The 17372-nt window shown below is 43.8% G+C and overlaps 1 protein-coding gene across 1 annotated transcript in view; it reads left to right on the top strand.

The window, feature by feature from the left end:
• Nucleotides 1-17372, top strand: part of LOXHD1 (lipoxygenase homology PLAT domains 1) — a 303450-nt gene that overhangs the window by 124099 nt on the left and 161979 nt on the right. Inside the window, exons 10-12 of the mRNA XM_043547366.1 lie at nt 5028-5126; nt 7086-7234; nt 15758-15881. Coding sequence (XP_043403301.1) covers nt 5028-5126; nt 7086-7234; nt 15758-15881 — 372 coding nt within the window. The remainder of the gene's footprint in view (nt 1-5027; nt 5127-7085; nt 7235-15757; nt 15882-17372) is intronic.

The raw sequence follows: 17372 nt of genomic DNA, 5'->3' as shown, positions 1-17372 counted from the left end.
CGGGCTGGTGCCAACAATCACACGACTCTCCCACTTCACAACAAAACAAAAGCCCTTAAATGCTAGAAAACTCAATCTAACGCCAGGTGGAATTACCAGTCAGTTCACTTGGCTGTTGACAGCTGCACCCAAATTTGTTAGGAGCATACAATGCAATAAAGCACTTGACTACCACACCTCCCACTTCTTCAGTACACCCAGGCCATGTCAGTTAGTGCCACCCCCTTACTTTCCAGAGATAGCATCTATGTAACATCTCTAAGAATCCTTCCTGGGGACTGCTTTATGAGTGCCGCTTTCCTAGATGAGTTGTGTCAGTGGAAGCTGGAATGCCTGTAAGTGCACAGCATACGTGATTGCATAGAAAAAGAAAAGGACGGTAGACATTATACACACATAGGATATACCCTTGCAGGTTACATAGGTTGTGCAGTAGTTACCGTGAAGATGTAGGGACATCAGGAAATAGCTGAAAGCTCTAATTTCGGAAAAGCTGAAATATGATGTTCCTTAAACACAATGTGAAATTGACGTTTGTCAGCTATTCACTGAATAGCAGCCATGAAACTGACAAGAATGTCAATTTCCTTAGCAGCTCTGCAGCAGGTAGCCAGCCTGACTTGTGATGGGCCCCCAGGGCTGCTAGGCTCTCTTCTCCTGCTGGGGCTCTAGAGTCTGGCAGGTGTCCTGCCATGGAGTGGGGATCTTAGCAGCCTGAAAAGACCTGGCTTTAGCCAAGGCTGCTGCCACAGAGCAGGGACCCTACCAGCTCCCAGAGCCCTGGCTTCAGCCAGGAATCTGGGGTTGGCAGGCTCCCTGCCACAGTATGGGCAAATTCCCATATTTAAAACTGTACAATTACAGGAATCAAATATGCTGGTCCATGTGACGATAACCTCCAAGATCAACAAAGAAATATGTGCGTGTTTTTTTTTTTTTTTTACAAATTACATGTATGCATGTACTGTAATTACAGCACTGGTTTGACAGATATGTCCTGTATTAGTGGGCACAGGAGGAAACTAAGTGTACCAAATGAATAATATAAAAACAATTTCATATATATCTCTGCAGATATCTAGTATGCAGAGTGTACATTTTTATTATGATCAGACAACGCTCATTTCCCAGGTGAAAGCCCTACCATGGGGCTATTGTCTATTCAGGGGTGGGGTGAGGTCCCTTTCTCTGTCTCTCTCATTTTGTTGTGAAAAATTTTGAAAGGTCTAATCTTCATTCTGATGTGTAACAAAAACAAATATTGAAATATCTTTTATTTTTTTTGTGAAACAGAATTTGTGTTGTCTGAAAGTTAACCACATGCACAAGTGTTTCCAAGATCAGGGCTATAGCACTTTAGTTTTGAAAGTTTTTTTCTTCCTCCTCTGCCTGTGCAACACGACACTTGGTCCCATCAGCTCTTCCAACTAGATGGTTGATCCATGAAGTCATTGCCTCAAATTTGCATCCTAGGGATGTCAATGAAATCTTCAAGGTATCTTATCTGGCAAGCACTTGTACAATCATATCTCTCACTGACTGGTCATGCTCCAAGAAAGTCAGGGTACTAGCTGCTGTTTTCAAAAATGGGTCCGCTCTGGCTGTGGCTTGAAGAAGTCCTCTCTGCTGTCTTGTTTGGACACTTATTCCCTGATTCTGATCCTGTAAATTGCTCTGTGCGGGATACAACAGGGACCAGTGAGAGGTTCTGTCACTGCTTGTCCTGAAACCTCAGTGGCTTAAAATGCTTTGCTGCTATAGCTCCCTGTCTGGATGCTTCCAGCCAGCAGACAACTATGCACTGAGTATCTGTGTGATAAATAGCCCTGGTTTAGCAACTCTGACTCCAGAAGCCTGCTTGTTGCAACACATCCACACTCTGCTCTTCACCAGCCTTGATTACTACTAGTCAAGTGACCTCAACATACCCCCCCATTCTGAATGTCCCCAAAACCGTCTGCCCTGAAATGTCCAGCCCCTATTGGAACATTTGGTAATAAGGTCTGTTGCTCCTTTAAAGAGACAAAAACAACAGGTCGTTGCATTAACTGGAGTTAAACAATCACTTTGATTCAAACACAGCACTGGGTTAGTTTAGATTGAAAGTAAATGAAGTTTATTAACAAAAAGAGAGGATTGGAAGTGAGTCCAAGTGTAAGGGAGAAAGACAGAAATGGTTACCAGCAAATACATGTAAGAAAGTGAAATCCCTTGGGGCTCTTTGCCCCTCTCTTTTTTATAATCCAGTGAACCTTTGAAATGGGCCCTTCTCAAAGTCCAGTGCCCCTGCTGTGAGGAGAGGTGCCATGGAATCTGATGGAGAAGGTTCCATGCTGGTTTCTTCCCCACTGGTGCTTTCTACCATGCATGTTGATCTGACCCTGCAGCCTCCAATATGCCAATGAATGGCTGCTTGACTGTGGTTACCAATTGTCTGTGATTGCACCTGGATGGAGGCATCAGCCTTTTTGTCTGGAAAAAACCTGTTTACCTGCACCCTAGACTTACTGGTTCAAACACGTTAGTCCCATATTTCTTTCACATTTGTACAGTCCTTTGGGCATTTACCATACATACAACATAAAAGAATATTAATGATCACTGTGTTACTTGTTTTTCCAATGATACCTTACACGACACCTGTTAGATACAGATTATGATGTACACTGAATCGGGGTACAATGAACTGGTCAGGCCAGCTGAAACGCACTACCTGGTACCAGAGCCCCTTGCTCTCTGACACTGGGATGCTCTTAGGGTCACAGCATGTTTCCCCCTTCACCAGATTGGGGACTCAAGGCCTAATAGTGTTGTTAGTAGCATGTGGGCACAGAAGTCCACCAGCAAGATGAAAGCTTTAAACTGTACCAACTCTATCTTTGTCTATTAGAAATGAGAACTCTCTGGGGTTTGCGTCTCCTGTTGTTGCATTAGCTGTACTAGCAAAAGTCTTCAAGAGTCCTCCCTATTGGGAGTCAGGTTCTGCCCTTTACTTCTTGTTGTTGATTATTAAGGGCATTTTAACTCATATTATTTTATTGTGTGCTGATGCATTTGTGAGAGGGGCTCTTCAACTGTCAACTTGATTTTTAGTCTATTTAAAAAATTAGCTGTGAGAGGTACTGTATTTGCCCCACAGCCCCCCTGGCCAAATTTGTAGTTCTGCAGTTGCATTTCCTACTTGTTCAATAAAAACTCATCAACACATCTTAAAACAGGAAGACTAAAGACTTGTAGCAAACTACCCAGGAACAGTCTCTAGACCAGGAAATAGTTGGCAAATAATAAAAATGTACAAGTCATTTATAGGCTGTTCGTGGAGAGAGCCATCACTGAATACATTATTTGCTGCATGTTGTTCACTCAGGTCTAAATATACATGGAGCATGCCACCTGGTATAAAGAAAGAGGAGTACTGCTCCAATACAGTCAGTCCACTAAACTAGGGTGGGATTTTTAAAATTGCCAAACATTGTCCTAAATTTCCTCCCATTGAAGTCAGTGGGCATTTTTCCATTGATATCAATGGGAGCGGGGTTAGGCTAACCTTGATCACATCTGAAAAATCCCATCCCTAGTTTTGAAGAGCCTGGGCAATGGAAATATAATCTGTGCTTCTTATTGATGTAATTGTTTTTCGGGCTCCTTCGTGCCACATATGATATAGCATTGCATTTTAGCATTGCAATGTCAAAGGTACGGTGCTTGATACCTTCACTCGCTTATGGCTTTTTTCATATTCTAGAAAGCAGCAGAATTTTTAAACTGGATGGGGTAGCGGGATGGGACCTTTCCAAGTCTTTGCACTGCTTCAGTTGACTGATCTTTCTTCAAAATATTTGTTATCACCTGCTCTTGCTGAGTGTCTGCTAAGTTGCAAAGTTAGCTGCAGTGTAGTGTTCAGAATTGATGTAGATCTAAACTTGAGCAGTTGTTTGGGTTACACCGATCATTGATCTTTCAGAAACACAAGGCTAACACATGTTTAATGGCCATGTGTCAGCACCACAGTTTGAACCACTTGTGTCATTTGTTCAAACTTCCAATAAAAAGGCCAAGAACTGAATGATCTGCACCTGAGAAGTGGACACCAAACGTCACTGAGATCTGACTAGGCAAAAGGTCTTCCTTGAATGGTTTGCACGCCTTCCACAGAGGGAGAGAAGATGATCCAATGCATAGGGTACTAGCCTAGCCTAGCTTGTGGGATGCCTGGGTTCAATTCCCTCCTGTGCCACACGCATCCTGTCTGAGCTTGGATAAGTCATTTAGTCTCTCTGTGCTTCAGTTCCCTATCTGTAAAATGGGAATAATAGCACTTCCCTTCTTCAGAGGGGTGTTATCAGGATAAATACATTAAAGATTGTGAGGTGTTTGGCTAGTCCAGTGATTTGGGGTGGGGGTGTTTATAAGTACTGTAGATAGAAGAAGCACGGAGTATCAGATGTCTCTGTGGCACAGTTTCCAACCCCACAGAGAGCTCACTACAGAATTGGGATGGGGGGGGCTAATGCAAGAGGGGGGATTGCACAATACCCTCCAGCAGAGTCTCCACAGATGTTGCCACTCTTATTAGGAGAGGGATCAGTGTAGGATTAATTCTGGTAAAGTTTTGGGGGAATATTTCAATTGCCTTGGCTAAGCTTTGGTTTTCCTTCTTTATTGAAATTTTCTTGTATGCATTGGCATCCTGGCTCTCCCTATGGTGGTAGTCTTACAACAGCCAGGAAAGGCTGTGAATGGTGGCCTGCGTACACATGTTGGGTGAAATCCTGACCCCCATAATGGCAAAACTCCCACTGACTTCAGTGGGACCAGTATTTCACTCTTTGAGTCAGTTGCAATAGTTACCATAGCGTTCTGTGTACTAACCATTATGAACAGTGGCTCCTAGCATCCCATCTTGTCCAAGTGCTTCCAAGGCATATTGCACCACAGTGGCAGGTCTGGTGTGGATCCGTATGCTTTATGTTGATCCATGGCTTGTATTGTTAATATGCTGGGCATTTCTCCTTCTGTCTTTGCAGTTAACAAGTATGTGGTCAAAGTGTTTACCGGAGACATTAGCGGCAGTGGAACAGATGCTGATGTCTTCATTAATATCTTTGGCGAGAATGGAGACACAGGTATTCAAATGCAAATCATTTCCTAAAATACTTTTTCCTGCTCTGCCCTAGGCGAGCCTGATATCTGAACAACAAACAGCACAATCTGGAAAATGCAAAATGATTTGGCTCCGTGAAAGGACAACAAATGGCCTGTCTAGTTTAGGATTTTTCAGACCCATAATTTTCAGCAGGTGCAACAGCAGAACAGCTGGAATGTGAACAAGGGTCAGGCTTTTCTACCGCTGTGTCATCTAACACAAAAATTCCTGGTATAGACACTCGGGCATAGACCAATTCAACAGGGAAACAATCCACTAAAATATCTGATGTTAATGTGATACCCATACATGAAGGGAAAGCAAAATATTGGCAATCCCTTTTGGGAAGCTGAGAGAAGAATTTTGTCCACACATATTATTTCAAACTTTAATTGTGGACTATGATTGAATCTCTGTCCATTTAAAGTGTGATCATGTCACCATTTGTATCACCATTTAATTCAAATCAGCTGATAAGCTGCATTTATTTTATGAAACAGAGGCTGTAGCAAAACATGATAGTATGCACTTGATTTTAGTAAACATTATGTTTCATCTGTAAGATCAGAATAATAACTAGAGATGGGCCCAAACCAAACCCACCCTTACAGAAAAGTCTTCAAGACTTCAGTAAAAAAATGAAGTCCTTTCTATAGTTTAACTATCCTATAGAATTTAATAGAGAATGATATAACTTCTCTTGCATTCTGTGAAATGGTTCATAAACATCTGTTGAAAGGATTTCATTCCCTATTAAATTCTATGGGCTTTTAGAATAATTAATATAGTACAGTATTGGTTTTATCCCTGTTCAATTCTTTAACACTTTTCCATAAAAACAAACTCCTTTGAGTTCACAGGTGTTCAAAATCCAAACCTGGATCCTAATTTTGCAAATAACTCCTCTCTTTATAGTGGTCTGGAACAAAATCCAGGATCCAAATGCCCCTGAGCTTTGAGACATAGTAAATCTGGAATTCTGCAGCTTGTATCTACCCCTAAAAGTATTTTAAATGATTGGATAGATTTTTAAGAGCAGAACTGTTTGAAATGTTGCAATAGAGAAAATAAAAGAGATGCCCACTCATCTATTTTTGGAAGCTTCTGAGTGATGTAAGTAACTGCTGTAGGGCGACCTTGCCTGGAGAAGCCTCCTACAGCAAGTCATTACACGACCGGTGTGCCTGCCTCAGTTTCCCTTTCACACAGGCTTGCTTAAGTAGTACCCCTCCTTAGGGCCAGTTAATTACCAAAACATAGAGTAAATAATGCCAAGTAAGAGTCCCAACTATAGTTTACTTCTCACACTCACTGTTTATAGTCCTTAAAACCCAGTTCTTCCCCATGGGAATCCCTCCAGCCTCTCTGCTGGGAGTCCTTCCATACCGTACTGCAGTATCTTCTGCCACACCTGGGCTCTTCATCACATGCCTCCTGTCCTTTTACCAGAAGGGCCACCACCTCTCAGCCCAGGTGGGGTGTAGCCCCACACTTCCCAATGGGAACTCTCCCTGCTGCTCTGCTGGGAGCCCTTCAGCCGTCTGGCTCCAGCTCAGGCATGTCCACTGGTAAGTCACTGCTCCCCTGCCGTCAGACCTCTCTGGTCCTTGGCTCCAGCTCTCCGACGTGAAAGCCAGAAGTCAACTCCCTCTGCTGTTCTCCTGCCTCCAGCCCTGGCTTGGGGAGATCAGCCAGCAAACCCCACTTGCTACTCTCCTGCTTTTTTGTGTTCTGAAGGAATGGTGCTTTGTCACTGGATTATAAAGTTCCCTGTCTTCTACTGTCTGCACTGTATAGAAGCAGTGCTTTGGGACTGGTTGATTTAGTCACAACAGTAGCATTGCTAGACAGATTTTTTTTAATGCATAAATATGTACTGATTCCTTCACCAACTTTTTTCCATCTCATTCACCTTTCCCTTTGCTGTTGTTTTGCTTAGGGGAGAGGAGACTGGACAACGACAAGGACAACTTTGAAAAGGGAGCAGAGGACAAGTTCACCCTTGATGCTCCAAATTTGGGAAAGTTACGGAAAATTACCATAGGCCATAATAACAAGGGTGGCTCTGCTGGCTGGTTCCTTGACAAGGTTAGTTATTCCATAGGAGACAGTTAGTTAGGGCTGCACTGGGACCAAAAAGTCTAACTTTTCATCTGCTCACTGCTTCGATACCAACAGACCCAAATACTCACTGGTAATTTGGTCATTCAAGTTTCTTGTTACTCAGAAAGATGTGGGTCAAGCACTCAACATTCAAAGCTAATAACCACACCAAAATCTTCTGAGATCATTGATTTTTAAAACTGCAAATCTGGTGTTGACGATGGTATGTGAAGGGTGAGTGCAGGTGTTATAGCAGAAACTTCTCTTACCTGCCCTGCCAGTCAACTCAGTCATGTCCTGCAACACTCTAGTTTTGAGCCTGCTCTAAATAGTTGGTCCAGTAAAAGATATCACCTCACCCACCTTGTCCCTCTAATATCCTGGGACTGACACAGCTATAACACTGCATATATTCTAAATAGAGGTGCTCAAGCAAGTGACCAAAAATCAGAGGCACTGACTTTCTGAGTGCCAGGGGGATGCTTGACCCCCGCTCTGCCCCAGGCCATGCCCCCATTCCACCCCTTCCTCCAAGCCCCCACCCCTGCCCCACCTCTTCCTGCCCTTGCCTCTTCCCTCCCACCCCAGCTGATCACCAGTGGGTGGGAGGCGCCGTGGGGGAGGGGCAGCAGCTGATAAGTGGGGCCTGCCGGCGGGTAGGAGGTGCTGGGGGGGTGGGGGAGGACCTGATTGGCAGGGTTGACAGTGGGTGCTCAGCACCCACTATTTTTTCCTATGGGTGCTCCAGCCCCAGAGCACCCCTGGAGTCGGCGTCTATGCCAAAAATGGGGACCAGGTTGTAACTCACCAGTGACTTGACCTAAGTCAGTGTTTGGGCCCTGGACTGCAGAGGTGTAAGTACTCTGCACCTTCTAACATCAACCCTCCCCATCCTCTGCTCTCCTCACTCATTCAGTGAAGGAGAGACAAAGAAAGGCCTGTTAATGTGACTCACCTTTGTGGCAAACACTTATTCTTTTACAGGCCAGTGCAAGGTCCATGCACCACTGAGCTCCCATATAATCCCTCAAAATAAATTTAGTGGCACAAGGGCACTCTATAGAGAGTATACAATTTAGTGTGTCTTGTTTGTATGAAAATGGTTGGCGCCACCGGACTCCTCGTTGTTTTTATGATTCTACGATCATTTGCATGGTAAATGAAGGGGGGTTTAAATGGGCTACTAACTTTTCTCTGTGTCCGTTTATGTGCTCACTGCTTTTACTCTGCATGACTGCAGCTCATCACCTTCTTTGTGCATCCAAAGGGCCTCTCATTAACAGTTCTCCTTGCAAGTCCCTGTTTGATTTCTTTCCTCTTCAGCCGCAAACTCTCACTGAAGTTAATGGCAAATCTGTCATTTGGAGCATTTGTAATTAGGGGCCCAGCAAATGAGTCAAATTGCTGGACCTCTTACAATACAGAAAACTTACCCATGCAGTAAGTATACCACATCTGGGCAGATTAACCAAAATCGCCCATGCTATTTCAGAGCGCTTTTATCACAAGTGGGTCCAACGACTACAGAGCACAACATATGTACCATTCTAAAAGGTGAGCTGCAGTCAGTGGGAATTGTAGATTCCCATCTCAGAAAACCATGTGGAATGATCCATGTTTTGCCTGCAGATCCACCCTGATTTATTTTCAGTAATTCCAGGCATAGCTATAATCCTTGTGTAGGAGATCTTCAAGGAACACCCCTTGTAGGTGCTGCAGGACACGGTGTTGTGATTCAACAGATGGCACATTTCCTGCTGAGTTATTACTGAACCAGCTCCCAAAAATGATGTTAGCTCTGTACTAGATGGTGTCATTGTTCAGATGAGATGCAAAACCACGGTTATAATCTGGAGATTATTATATGTAAAGAAAGGTCCTGATTAGCACCAAAATTATGTGGTAATGAATATCATAGTAATTTGTCCTAAACCAAATTTTATAACTTACACCATTCACCCTTGAAACTTTTTGTATGTTTAGTTCAATTATGCACTGACTAAGTAGTTCATCTACCCAAACATGATCCAGTGATAACAGCACAGGTTACTTAAATGCTTGTTTAACAACTTACAAAATAATTACCTTGATATCTGGGTGATATGAATCATTCCCACATCTTACAATAATATGCACCATTTTGGAAACATGGACAGACATAAAACACAAAGAAATATAGAGGAAACATTTTTTAATAAAATAGCTGTGTCTTCTTTCAAAGCTTCACCAGCATACCCTTATCTGTTGTCGTTTGCATTGTGATCATGCCCAGAGTCCCCCAGCTGTGCATACCCAGAGACAGCCCCTCCCCTGAAGCGCTAACAATCTAAGTAGACTAGACAGCCAAAGAGTGGGGAAGAGGAAGTATTATTCCCAAATTTGCAGATTAAGCAATTTGCCCAAGGTCACACAGGAAGCGTCTGGGAGAACTGGGACTAGAGCATAGATCTCCTATGTGTCAATTCAGTGCCTTGACCTTAAGACTAATTTTGCTGTCTGTCTGACTTTGCCTTTATCTTGGGATCTTGTTGTATGGTTCACTCCAGCTAGCTGTCTCTCCCCACTGCAAGGATTGCAAAAAGACTGCTTTTCAAAGCTGGCTTGCACTAGTTATTAATATCATTTTATTTGTTACGTGCCAGCAATGTTTTTGTGTCCTGTCAACTTGACAGAGTTAAGAGTCTCAAATCACAAGGCTCATTCTAATTCAAGATGCAGAAGCTAGGCAGCCCTTTCATCCATTTGTTGCTGGCTCTAGGGGTGGTCCAGCAGAGTGCCAAGTTTCTCCATCTTGGGGGTGCTAGGGCTTTGTAGGATTGAGCCCTTGGAGAAGAAAGTTAAAGGATAGAAGGTGAAATGAGACAATAGTGATCCCAGTTTGATCAAGTCATTTCTTAGAATGGCACTGCAGAGTGTTTTAGAACAGAAGATAAACACTAATATAACTCACTCAGAGTTCAAACTCCTGGTATTCTCCTATTAGACAATAAAAGGTTAAAGAGTATTTAGATAACTTGAATATATTGTCATCAGCAGGGCCTGATGAATGCAGCCTAGAGTGCTGAAGGAATCAGTGCTTGAACCATTGGCAAAAAGGCAATTACTGTACTATATCGGGTTGTATTACTAGTAATATCATGTGTAAAACAAGTCAGATAATTATTCTGCCCTACTTAGCAGTGCTTAGGTCTAAAGCATGTGAAAGTTCAGAGGAGATCGAGAAAGATGATTAAAGATCTGGAAAATAAGAGCTGTGAGTAAAAAGTTAAGTGAATTCAGCAAGTTCTCTTTGGAGACAAACAGACCAAAGAGAGACAGGGTTAACTGCCTGCAGATGTGTGAACAGATCTTGTAAAGGGGTCAGGAATCAATTATTTTTCCTACTCAGCAAGGACAGAATGGGAAGCTCCTCATTGTAGGGAAGAGGTAAAATGTAGGTTCAATACCAGTGCAGCGACCATGCCGCCACTGGACCAAGCTCTTAAAGGAGATTTGGGAATTATTTTCACTGGAAACACTCAAAGACAGGCTAGACCACGCTCCTCTTTGTGAGAGATGATTTAGGGGTAATGAATTCTGAATTCAGTTTTGCACATTTACGGGGAGCTGGATGAATCAACCCAGGAGAGTTTCTTTTGGACCCTGCTGAAAATTGTTTAAATCGGTCCAGATCCAAAGCCAACAGAATTCAGTAACTTCCTTGTTACTATAGCTGAAAAGGTCTGTTTACCCAGGAACATCAAAGCAAAGAACTGAAGCATGCACTTGCAGTTCTAGCATAAAGACGACTCCAACTGGAGTCCTTCCTACTGTATTGAGTGGAGATCTGAGTCCATCATGTTTACCTCAAGCTCAGCTAAGACTGGAGAGTGTGTTTGTTAAATTTGTGTCAGATGGTGCTTGCTTGAAGGAGTGCGTGAAGGGTTGGATGCTCTTGAGGCTAAGCCATAGGACTAGGGGTTGAGGCTCTTTGGTTCTATTCCTCACTCTGCCACTGATTCTTTGAGAATTTGGGTCATTCAATCACATCTCACTCTTCTCAACTTTAAAATAGAGATAATACTTCCCATACACACAGGTGTATTGGAAAGCTTAGATGAGGGTTTGTAAAAGTGCTGCAAGTTTCTCAGATGGAAGGCAGTACGTAGGTTATATGTATGTGTTGTGTGTGTGTATATATATATATATTGCACATATAAAAACTATGTTAAAAGAGCAATAAGGTTGCAAAGTCAAGTAGTCAAAAGTTAGGAAAAGTCAGAATTAAAGTTGCCTGTGCAACCTTAATTCTGCCCTCGTGTGTATGCATTATGATACAGGCCTTAATTACATGGTCACATGCTATTTTTTCCACCAGACCCCTGTCTCTTTCATTGCACAGGATGGACAGTGCTCAGTTAATGACCAGCTGTTCAATATTTTGTTTTATCCTCATTGTCACTAGTCAAACCCTGCTCCTCATACAGAATTATTAATTTCCGCCAGGGCTATTCTGTGACGTTCATCGCTATAATATCTGAGTGCTTCACAAATGTTAATACATTTATCTTCACAACACCCCAGTGAGGCAAGGGAGTGCTATTATCCCTATTTTACCACTGGGCAATCGAGAAGGGAGATTAAGGTCAAAAGTGTCCACTACTTTTGGGTACCCAATTTTAGATGCCTAGGACCTGATTTTTCAGAGTCCTTAGCATAATATACCACTTATATCTTCAAAGCACAGCTTCCATGGATTTCAAAGGCAGCTTTGAGTGCTCAGCACTGCTGCAAACCAGATTCTAGTTGGGCACCCAGAAAATGAGGAACACACAATAGTGGCCGTTGGTTAAAATGATTTCCTCAGCATCACACAGGAACTCTGTGGCAGAGGCAGAGAAAAAGTCCAGTTCTCCAGAGAAGCATTTAACCGCCTTAACCATGAGACCACCCTTTCTCATCCTGCAATCGTCTGCCTCATTTGCTACATACCTTCCAACTTCTACAGCAACTGGGGCAGGGGTCCTGCAGACAACAGCCTCCTTTACTAAACAGCCCCAATTCATCTCCAGGAGCTGTGGCAACTGATATTGTGCAAAGTCTTATAACTTGGCCAAATTTGGATGTTTTTTCATGGGCACAGCAAAAGGCGCATTCCTGACACAAAGGTCATACACCCCTGCCAAATTGCGACCCCTTCCACCAAAGCATGGCGTCACTAGAATTCCCCATCAAAACGGTGGTAAGAATATTTTTAAATGGCAAAATAATGTATTTTCCCTATTCTCTGAAGCAGCTGAGCCATTTTTTTGCTGAAAGTTCAAAGGAAAAGAAAAAGAACGAGCCTTTGTCAGTCACGCAGCATAGAAAATTTCAGCCCAAACAGTTAAAATTTTGACAAAGTTATAAACAACTGAAAACATGGTTTTATAATGGCAAGCTTAACTATAGGCATCACTACCTCTCCTGCCTGTAAAAGAAGTAAAGAAATAGTATATAAATTCACCACAACCTCAGCTGGTGTTGCCTTCCTGATTTATACCCGTTGAGGATCTGACCTAGTATTTTTGAAGCCTGGGTACCATGACTAGAAATGCAAGTATTATCTCAATCTTTAGTATTGTTCCTGGGGTCTAAACCAAAGTTTGCCATTTAAACTGCCCAATGGGAACAGAGAAAATGAAGAACAGAGCCCTGGGGAATCCCTCTGATCAGTGGGAACAGACTACAGGAAAAGGAGCATGATTAGGATACTATAAATAGTCCCTGCATGACATAGACTTTAGAGCCACTTTGTTTAGGTCAGTGGTGGCACAGACACTGGGGAGGTGACAAGGGGCAGCCCAAAAAACTAGCCCTCCCCTTTGCAGCAGTAATCAGTAAGATAGTTGTGAGCATAAACGAAGCAGTTTCCTGAGCTGTGAGCTTGACATGAAATCTAGCTGGAATGTAAGCCGCCCCAGGTTCGAAGGTGCAGGGTAAAACATAACAGAATTTGTTTTTCTCCTTGTGCTGTTTTTCCCAAAGTGTTCCATGATCTAATAAAGGAAGCTTTGTCAGACCCAGACACACACATTAAACATCTCTGGTCATTCCTCTCAGACTTCCTAAGTTGTGGATGTTGTTGTCTAGTTGTTTATGTTCAGAGTGAGCTTGTCAGCTCTAAATATAAAATGAAATGTGAATAAAGAGCTTGAAGAGAAGCATAAGAAAAGTCCTAATTTATAAGAGATGGCTCCAAACTATTGATACTCCTATCATGACTGCTACTGGGCACTGCTATTATAGACACCCCCAGTCCACATGTACCTTAATGGAGCCGTCTCTTTTAGATCCAGTGCCCAGCTGCTGCTTGATTTCCCAGCATGCATTACCACCCAAACTCTGGAGACAAGCTCCATTCTGGGATTAACTATATGCCATTAGAGCCGGAGGCAGCTGGCACTACCAGCTACAACCAAAGTCTTAGAGCAGGGGTGGGTACACTTTTTGACCTGAGGTCCACACCTTGGTCTGGAAATTGTATGGCGGGCTGGCTGGGGCAGGGGATTGGGGCGCATGGGGGGGATGAGGGCTCCGGATGGGGGTGCAGACTCTGGGGTGGGACTGAGGCTGAGGGGCTTGGGGTGCAGAAGGGTGCTCCAGGCTGGGTTGGAGAGGTTCGGAGGGCGGGAGGGGGCTCTCAGCTGTGGCAGGGGATTGGGGTGGGGCTTCAGGCTGGGATCAAAGGGTTTGGAGGGCAATCAGGGCTGAGGCGGGGGGTTGGGGTGCAGGGTGGCTCAGGGGTGTAGGATCTGGGCGACACTTACCTGAAGCGGCTCCTGGAAACAGTGGGGCCCTCCCCCCTCTCACTCCCAAGCAGAAGTGAGACCATGTCACTCTGCGTGCTGCCCCATATGCAGGCATCACCCCCTCAGCTCCCATTGGCCATAGTTCCCAGCCAATGGGAGCTGCAGAGCTGGTGCTTGGGGCGGGGGCAGTGTGTGGAGCCCCTGGCTGCTCCTGCTTCTGGGAGCTGTGCGGAGCTGCTGCACACGCAGAGTGGAGCAAGGCAAGCCCACGACCCCACTCCCCGGCTGGAGCACTGGAGCAGGGGAACTCAAAGGCTGGATTAAAAGGGTGTGGCCCGCGAGCTGTATTTTGCCCACCCCTGTTTTAGATGAATGATAAGGTTGGGAATCACTGGTGTCTGGATTTTGGAATAAATAGTTCTCAGACTCTCTCCCTCTGGCCTTGAAGGCTGAGGGAAATACAACAAGAACAGTCTAGCCTGGAGAGCAAATCTTATTTACTGAACACATTCACCAGCAACATGAATGGAGATTCAGATTTTTCATGTCTAGCAGAAAATCTATTATCCTCTAATGGTATAAAACATTGCAGTAGTAATGGTATAATGGTATAAAACAGTTATAGTAATGGTAGTAGTAATGGTATAAAATATTTCCTAGTCAACTATGGAAATCTACAAATGTTTTGGAACAAAGGATATAGAAATTTTCATATCTGATCAGACTAAGGGTTTGTCTAGTCTAGTATCCTGCCTCTGGTAGTAACACATGCTTCAGAAGAAGGTCAAGAAACTGCAAAATTGGTAAGAACAGCCTTTCTGGCCACATAGGGGAAGTTCTTTCCTTGGCTTATCAATGTAGAACATATTTAGTGGGCCAGGAAGCCAAGTCCCCCCTAACTCATGGAGGATAGGTCCATCAGTGACTATTAGCCAGGATGGGCAGAGATGCAAAACCGTGCTCTGAAGTGTTCCTATCCTCTGTTTGCAAGAGCCTGGGAATGAGTGACAGGAGATGGATCACTTGATGATTACCTGTTCTGTTCATTCCCTTTGAAGCACCTGGCATTGGGCAATGTCAGAAGACAGGATACTGGGCTGGATGGACCTTTGGTCTGACACAGTATGGCTGTTCTTGTGATCTAACTAGCAGCTGTTTCTGCTCTAGGTTTACTGCCCCCATTGCAGAGGGAGGGTGCAGAACTGTGAAAGGAGGAAGCTGGTAGTTCAGTAATGGAGTCACTGGGTGAAATTCTCTGGCCTGTGTTATGCAGGAGGTCAGATTAGGTCGAATGGTCCCTTGTGGCCTTAAAATCTATGAAAAAAATCTTTGAAAAATGTGTCGTCATGGGGCTACCAGTTTAGCTGCCATCCAGACTAAGGATAGAGAGAAGGCAGCCAGCTGAGTCCAGAGAGGAGTAAAGCAGGCCAGCCAGATAGTCCTGCTGTCGAAGGTAGCTGGGAGCTCCAGTAGGGGGCAGATTCTGACAAAGTCCACTAGGCAAAATAGCCGCATTAAAAGGTGACGTATGTGCTGACTGTCTGCAACTCTCTGTCAGCCAAAATTGTGGAGAGGATGGTTTCATCTTGTTGTCCAATAAATGAATTTGTAAGTCAGGTAAGACAGAATGGGCAACTCAAATGCTGCATCTCCCCTGCACTCTTTGATCTCCTCTCCATGTAACGCCGCCCTTCACTTTAGCTTCACATTGATCACAAACTGTCTCCTCTTCTCCTAGGTGATCATCGAAGACATTGGCAATAAATCTGTTTACGAATTCCCAGTTGGTCGCTGGTTTGCTTTAGATGAAGATGATGGGAAAATCCAGCGAGACATTCTCGTGGGAGGAAGTGAGGCCACAGGTAAAGGCAGTGGGCCTGATTCTGGGGTTGGGGGCAAGGAGAACTGGGGAGCGAGCAAAGGTTTAAATAGCACTAAAATGAGATCCAATAAGTGGAGCATGGAAAGTGAATGTCAACCTCCAACATGGTCATAAGGGGCAGGTCACCCACATAGCTGGGTTAGGGTTGGAGAGGCAGATATAAAGAGGCAGAGTCCACTTCTTCATGATCCTTGGACCACAGGGACCTGTGCTGTGTGGAGATCTCTAGCCATGCCCCATTTAGAAATTAACATGCCATGTTTGTGATTCATCATGGAGACCTGCTGTGGACCAGACATCTGTGACATGCCAGTCCTCCAGTGCCCAGCTCACAAACAAGCTGATGCATGACATGTCCATTGACGTAGGTCAGGAAGCACCTGCATCAGCAGGCTCCAGGCTGATGGCTCATGGAAGAAGGATCCAGTGTATGTGTTAACATGTCGACTGTCAGCCTTCAGAATGTGGGTTACCGGTGCCAAATGGCTTAATTATTTATCTGAGTAACTGATGAAAAAGCTTCCAATGTGCTGCTCATCGATCAATTTTATGCTTGATACTATTGCTGGGGAAGCATAATCTCCTTTTACAATGCACTATGTTCAATTCTAAACTCTAATATTGACTTTATGATTGTCTAACTTAATTAGAACGCAGACAGACAAATGCTTTCTCATTGTTTGAGGAAATCTGAGCTCCTATGGTTTGATAAAGATGCTCCACTTGCATAGAACATGCCAACATACAAATGTTAATGTAACTTTTGAAAAGATATGACTGTTTATAAAACATCAAGTTCTGAAGTCCCTACTTAAGCAAAAATCACTATTGAAGTTTGAGTTAGTTAATCTGAGCAAAGGCTGCAAGGCTGGACCCAAAATATTTATATGTGCACCTTGGAACATTCTTATAGTAGTAGGAATGTTTCCTTACTTATTAATGGAAGTTAGGTATGAACATATATGTGGGAGCCAGGAGTGGCTAACTTCTAATAATCCCAGCTGTGCCATCGACTCTGTCCGTGACATCGACGTCTCTAAGGCGAGATTTTCAGATTTTTTTCAATGGACATGGAAATTGCCATGCTGGATCAGACCAGTGGTTCATCTAGTTCTGTATCCTGGAGCTTATTTTCAGTGGCACTGAAGATTTACAGGTCCACTTCACTTTACTTAGAACTTCTGTTGCTCAGCTCCTCTGAAAAGCAGGTCTCTCTTACTTAGGTGATTAAATATGGGTCTAGGCACTTAATGTTAGGCACCCACTTTTGAAAAGTTGGTGCTGACAACTATGCCTCAGTCTCCTAGCTCTTAAAGTGGAGTAATCTCTGTGACTACCTTGTGAAATGTAATGCAGAACACTCTGAAGATATTACGTATGTGTTCAGTATTTTTCATTTAATTTAATAGAAAAAGCAAGAATGTCAGAACCACTGAACTTAAGCTAAGGGTTCTTTCTTTCTGGGACCTTG

This window comes from Chelonia mydas, chromosome 5, assembly GCF_015237465.2.
Source record: "Chelonia mydas isolate rCheMyd1 chromosome 5, rCheMyd1.pri.v2, whole genome shotgun sequence".
Taxonomy (NCBI): domain Eukaryota; kingdom Metazoa; phylum Chordata; order Testudines; family Cheloniidae; genus Chelonia; species Chelonia mydas.
The sequence above is the reverse complement of the archived record's forward strand: the minus strand, read 5'-3'. Positions and strand labels throughout refer to the sequence as shown.